The 6,768-nt window shown below is 35.2% G+C and overlaps 1 protein-coding gene across 1 annotated transcript in view; it reads right to left on the bottom strand.

The window, feature by feature from the left end:
- Positions 1 to 982: 982 nt before the first annotated feature.
- LOC129685747 (sentrin-specific protease 6) overlaps positions 983 to 6,768 on the bottom strand; it is a gene marked incomplete at its 5' end in the record, with an annotated part of 31,376 nt that continues 25,590 nt past the window's right edge. The window contains 1 exon segment of the mRNA XM_055619250.1: positions 983 to 6,758. Within this exon segment, the coding sequence (XP_055475225.1) occupies positions 6,549 to 6,758 (210 nt within the window).

Raw genomic sequence — 6,768 nt, 5'->3', positions numbered from 1 at the left:
CCTCAAGTTAACCAAGATTGAAAAAAAAAATCAAATTATGTATGAAAATTAAAAAATCTGCTATGGAAATCACAACAAAAAGTCCACAAGAAGAGTCGAGAAAGTACATATGTAACCAGGCATAGGTTATATAGGCTTAGGTTATATAGGCTTATGATACCAGTACCTGGGAGGCTGGGGCAAGAGACTCTGCACTACAAGGCAAAATCCTATACATCTGTGACACAAATGGCAATGTAGAAGGTCTGAATGCTAATGCAAAGAATATAACATACATTGCCAGGGGAGACCATTCAGATCTGCGATAAGGGAAAGCAATGATAGCAACTACGAAGAGCTTAGCATGCAAGGCTTCAAGATAAAGAACTGTTAACACCTTTAAGAAAAATAAAAAACTAGAAGCAGAATGCCCACTACTGCAGAAACCAAAAACCAAACCAACAAAACCAACCAGTCAAACACCCAAAACCCTTCCTCTCCTGGAGAAATGGTAAAAGCAAGCTCCACTCTTCATTCGGAAGCTAGTTGCGCAGACTTGTGTAGACTGACTGGCAGCAGCACAGCTTCTACTGGGTGACTTTTGGAGCCAATGCTGCCCACCAGCTTCCCCTCCCACTCCGAAGCACGAACAGAAACTGCATCAGACAACCCCATCTCTTTGAGCTGAACAACAGAGCTCCCCTCCTTCCTCATTGCTTCTCTGGACACTACCATGATCAAAGAAAGGAAACGTCTTGCCAAGACTAAGTCCTGGTATTTTAAATGTTTCTATAGCATAGACAAACCTAGAGTGATTAACAGAGTGAGACAAGGCTAAATAATTTCCATGAGACACTGCTGAGACCAGATTCTCTAAAGTATTTATAAAAGTTATCCTGGCTTCATAAGAAAAATTGTATTTTAACACATTTATTATATAAATGCATAGAAAAATAATATCAATATGGGGAAAACACAAAAAAGCAAAGAAAAGTTCAGAGCATTAAGAAAAAAAATCAGAACTTTAATTACATGCCTCAGTTCAGGTATAAAACACAGGTAGGAGGAGACAAGCTCACACAGTACTTCTGCAACCCAGTGTGGGGATGCATGCTTGGTGCATCAAGGCTTCCACAGCTGCCTGCAATATTACTAAGTCATGCATATCAGTGGTTTTCAAGCATGCTTTTGCCTGTAATCTGCTAAGGCTGTAAATTTATAGACTGCACTGCACACCCGAGTCAGTAACCAGGGACCAGTCTTGGCAACTTATGTTCAAGCTTTCCATTAATTCTGAGACACAGTCAAGTTTATTTGATAAGATTATTTCAGAGGTTAAAATAAGAAACTCTAACCTAGAAATAAGGTTATTTATCAGACTGTAATTTAACCACATTTTTTCTTCCAGTATGCAAATTATTTCCGAATTTCAACCAAAATTCTCAACACCTAGATCTGCGCCACTAATCCATTTTGTGTCCCTTGCCTGCTCTTTCCTTGGCCCAGTTCCCTCACAGAAAGGGACAGGGAGATGAGTGCAGAGCTCTGCAAGCATGTGGGCTGCTTCAACCTTGGACATCTTGTACAACTAGATCAAGCATGAATTGCTTCTAGGTTAGACCCATCTAGGCTTTTTCTAGAAAGGAATGCTGGTATTTAATTCTAATTTTACATCTTCCTTTCATGAGATTTATATTAAAAAATAGAAAGCTTTGTTTAAAAAATTTAATGTTCTTTGTCTCTTTGGTAGTGTCACGAGTTTTAGAAATGATTTGGCTTTACTTATGGTAGTAATGTCATTTTTTTTTCTACTGTAAGCAGAATGTACTTGACCTGACTTTGAATCATTTGTTAAGAAACAACAAAAGTTCTGACTGGGATAAGAACAGTCTTTTGTGTTCTTGTTGTATGTTCCTAAGAGGAACATTTCAAATGGGACCACTCTCTTTCCAGCATTCCTACCATATAGGCATATTATTCTATGACTCAGTTTGGGAACTCACAGTTTCAGTGTGAGAGTACACTCATTCTGGCCCCATTTTCATCAATCTTTTCTGCATTCACATTGGATCACGTCACTCCTCTGTCTGAAATGCTTCTGTAACTTTTCACAGTAATGATCAAGATCTTGAATATGGCCACAGGCCTTGCATGATTAGTGCCCAACCTCCCTTTCTACTTCACGAAACTCAGTTACATAAGGCATTCTAAGAAATTATGCAAATGTGTTCACATCGATTAATTCAGACCTGTTCCTTACGCCCCACCACAGTACATCTCTTAAAAAAAAAAAAAAAATCATATCAAGCACAGGTTAACCTAGCAACTTTGTTTAATGCTGTGAAATCAAGAAACTTTCTTTGGGCCTCTCTGTCTTATTAAGTGGAAGTACTAGCAGTACAAAAATCTCCTAAGATCATTAAGAAAATTAATCTAAAGTGTTCTGAACAACATCTACCATTCAGTATGTTTTATTAATGAAGCAATTAGAATTTTAGGCCAAAACATCTTCTTTCTACTTAAGACTTTCTTCTTCTTTTTCTAGACTATTACCATTGGTTCAAATGTTACCCCTTCAAGAAGTCTCTAACCCTCTAAGACCTGGAGATTATGGTCTTTATCCGCACTGTTCATGGCTAGCACTCATTTGTGAAGCCAATTACTATGTTTCCCATCACACTGTGAGGCAGAAAGATGGTGTCTTGTTTGGTCCTCTACCATGTGGTAGGTCCTCCAAACATTGAATGTTTAAACAATTTTTAAATCTAATTAAGTAGTTACCCTATAAAACTACTTATGATAAGATGTTTTATTATAAATTTGAACAACTCTTAGTAAGACAAGTTTAAAATATTCAAATGATGTTAATAAAACTATTCCAGCTTACAAAAGAATACATTTTTTTTTTTTTTTTTTTGCACAGATCTTAACAGAAGAAAAATATGCCTTTACGTATGAGGTTTAACTACTGCAGTTTAGTTCCAACATAAAAGATGGAGTAGAAGTCAGAGGGAATGTCTATGTAGCAAAAAAGAGGTTCAGAGAAAGGGAAAAGCCTCCTGACGACCTTTCAGTTCACTACTGTATTTTTAAAATTGTTACTTTCATATGTATGTTAGGATCTGATGACCTTACAAAGAGATTAGTTATTAATTCTCTTTTTCCTAAATAAACTCATTACCATGAAAAAAAATAATTTATAACCTTTTCCTTCCAAAGGTTATTTTCATATTGGTTAAAAAAAAAAAAAAAAGGCTTCTCAAAAACTTTATTTCATCAACATACGTTACTTATTTTCAAGATTCTAAGTAATAAACTCAACTATTGAAAAATTGTTTTTTAAACCCTCAGAAACCATCTTTCTTGAAGTTCACAAAACATCATAAGTTGTTCACTCTTGGAGTTCTGGGAACAGAAGATATGGCTTAATTATTATATGGTGGCCTGTGATTTTACTTAATAACCCTGCACATTGATTATCTCACTAAAGAGAAGTCCTGTGCAGAGATCTGTCTAACGTGCTTGAGGCTGCTCTGCACAGTTGACCCTGGACATGGAATTGCTAGTCTACGGTATGCCACACAACAATCCCCTGCCTCCAGCCCTCACTCCAAAAAAAAGCTTTTTGATGCCTGTTTGCTCTAGACAAATGCTACCCTGCTGCATCCCTTAAAGGGCTCTTTCTTTCCTAGAGATCATCCCTCCAACTCCCAATTAAAACAACTCAGTGAACTGAGTCTTAGGAATAATTTTGAGAGAACTGTTATTCTATTTACTTTCTATCTTGACAGTCTTCAGACACTACAAATAGCCTTTACAAAGAAAAATACTGAATTCATTTTAGAGACAAAACACAATACAAATAATTTTATGCTTTCAAAATAAAACCTTCTACATTTAATTTAGTTAAGCACACGATGCATGCAAAGGAAAGCCAAGTATTTCAGGTTTGAGTGGAACTGAAGTAACCCTGTCAAGTTCTCAGCTGTCTGAAGAAAGTTTGTCTGTGACGCCAAAGGGACGAGACTGGTTAACACCATCTTTCTCCTAAACTAGCAGGAGCGCAGACACATACAAATTTTATGGCAAGTAATATAAAACTCTTCTAAAAATGATTAACTGTTATTCTATCCAACAGGAAAACCAATACAGCAGCTCTATCTAATTAGCAAAGTCACCAGATATCCTCATGCAGCTCTGGTGTCAAGTGACAGACTTCTGACTGCAAAGTTCTGTCTTACGGCTTGTACTAATCACACATTTTAAAGGAAGATCTCCACTTTAAACTACTGAAGAACCAGAGCACACAATTATCAAGTAAATACACCTCTCTAAGATCTTGTCTAGTTCTGCAGCATAACTGACAGTTCCACAGATCTCAATGTGCATGTTACAAGGTCATTAGCATAACCAGAAGTAAAATTTTAAATGAGTGGGACAAAAACCACCAAAGAGCTAACACCAAAGTGTTCTACCTCTAGAAAATTGACACACATCAATCTTTACTTTTCATGTTGAAATTAAAAAAATACTGACCAGAATTAGCCCAAGGAACAAGTTATAATTTTATCCTATCAAAAGTTATCTAACATCATAAAATATAGCTATTAAGAATCAAACAAACAAACAAAAAAAAACACCACAAACATTTTAGGATAGTTTGCTTTGTTTGAGACAGTGTCTCACCATATTGTGGGCTGACCTTGAACTGCTAGGCTCAAGCGGTCAAGCAGCCCCCTAAGCAGCTGGCATTAACTGGCATGTGCCAGTCGACCTGGTCCTTACAGTTAACTTTTCCAGTTCCCTCAAATTTTGGCAAAATAGAGTCCATTCAAAAAGTAAAATCTGCTAATCTTGTTTATACTTGCTATTAAGTTTTTTTTTTTTTATTTTTTTATTCCTTTTGTTTGTTTTTTGGTCTTAACTTCAGTAGAGAACAAAAGCATTTTGGCATTTTTAGTTAGAAATAAAATCAGAAAACTTTTTGTCTTACTTATCTGAGCTAATTATATGGCCTAGCAGCTGTAAAGTTTTACTAAAAAAGAAATAATCAGAGATAAGAAAATTAAGGTAGGTCAAAGTAAAAAGAAACACAATTGATAGCACTAATGGTTTTTTTTCCTTACACTTAATAGATTTGTCACTAGAGTCGCAATAAGTTTTTTGTTAACATTTTCAACCACTCCAAACCTCTCCCAACATTTTACTAAGCCCATTAACAGTATAAGCTGTAGCTCATAATGCCAGATATAGCCATGTCAGAGTAAAATATCTGCTGACAGAATGGCCTTTTTTCTCAACTTTTTGTTGTTTTATGGGCATTTAAAAATTCACTAATAAAAATGACTTAAAAACATACTTTAAGTCTTACATTTAACTAGAAAGAAATATATACCATTCATTTGAAAAAAATAACAATTTCTACCTATATAAATGAGAACTCTACATGAATGACAAATGTGACATCAGAAGCTTCCTATTTTTGCATTTTTGTTTGCTACTGGAGATTGAACCAAGGGGTCTCCAGCATGTTAAACATGCACTCTACCACTGAACTACAGTGGCCCAACCCCACATCTCTCAACCTATGTGGGAAATTCAAAGTAAGGGCTTTTGCTGCATTATGCAATTAATGAGAGTACGACTGCATTTAGAATAATTTACACAGAAAAAAATTAAGCAAAAAGTCTAATACTTTATCAAAATGAGAACAAAATAATGAAAAAATAGCAGAAGATACAAAAAAATAAATTCCTATTTGAATTCCTGTGTTTATACAGATTAAAATGTTTCTTAACTAGTCCTATCATACAGGTTGCAGCATACTGTAAGATAAAGTACAAAGGTAAGATTGGATATTTGAGATTCAAGCTGCACTTGCCAGGATAGTTTTCACCTGAGTCGCAGAGTGTATGCCAGTGCAGACATGCTTTAGTAGCAGGCGTCAAGGCGTGTTGTCTTTGATTGCTCTTAATATTGGTTAAGTATTTGTGTAAAATTATAAATATTTTACATTTTGGGGCTTTTCTGAACAGATGAAAGAGCATGAATTGAAAAGATACTTTTTTTTCTTGCTATGTAGCCATATAAAGATGCATTTTTAGTTTAAAATGTCTTTGACAATTATACTTTCACATTTTTGAATATTTTAGAACAAAGGTTTAAAAAAAAATCATAGATGCTTATATATATATTCCCATGAAACAAAATCACACTCTGAGGAATTATGCAAGTTCACTAAAAAATATCAAATTAATCATTTCCTCCTATAAATATTTTATTTGTGTTTAGAAGTTGCAGTTTAGTACTATTAACAGAAAATACATAACAAAGGCTTCCTAAAAGTGAAAAAAATAATTATAAATGTTGGAAAATTGGCCTCATTAACATATTTACAGACTTTTACTTAATACATACTCCTTTGGAAATTACTTATATGACATTTTTACAGGCTTTAACTTCCCAAATCTCTGAGTAGTGAGCACTTCAGCTCTACACTTTCTATACCCAAAGTTGAACGCCATGTGATTTCTGAAGGTAGAAAGAACCTACAAGACCCAGCTTCCTGGTCACTCTGAGACACTGCTGGCATATTGCTCCACTCCATCCCCTAAGGATGTTTCTGCTGGGGAAGTGTCTTTCAGCAGCTTCTTCTCTTTACTCTGCTCTTCCTGCAGCTTCAGAATTATGTTTCGAATTTCTTCTCTTTTTGTTTTCATTCTGGGAGGAGGAAACCAGTTCACCAAATTCATAGGTAGTTCAAAGTTTAGTATTGGATTCTGAAAGTAA

Source organism: Psammomys obesus, unplaced genomic scaffold, assembly GCF_907164565.1.
Source record: "Psammomys obesus unplaced genomic scaffold, mPsaObe1.curated_primary_1811, whole genome shotgun sequence".
In the NCBI taxonomy this organism is placed as follows: domain Eukaryota; kingdom Metazoa; phylum Chordata; class Mammalia; order Rodentia; family Muridae; genus Psammomys; species Psammomys obesus.
The sequence above is the reverse complement of the archived record's forward strand: the minus strand, read 5'-3'. Positions and strand labels throughout refer to the sequence as shown.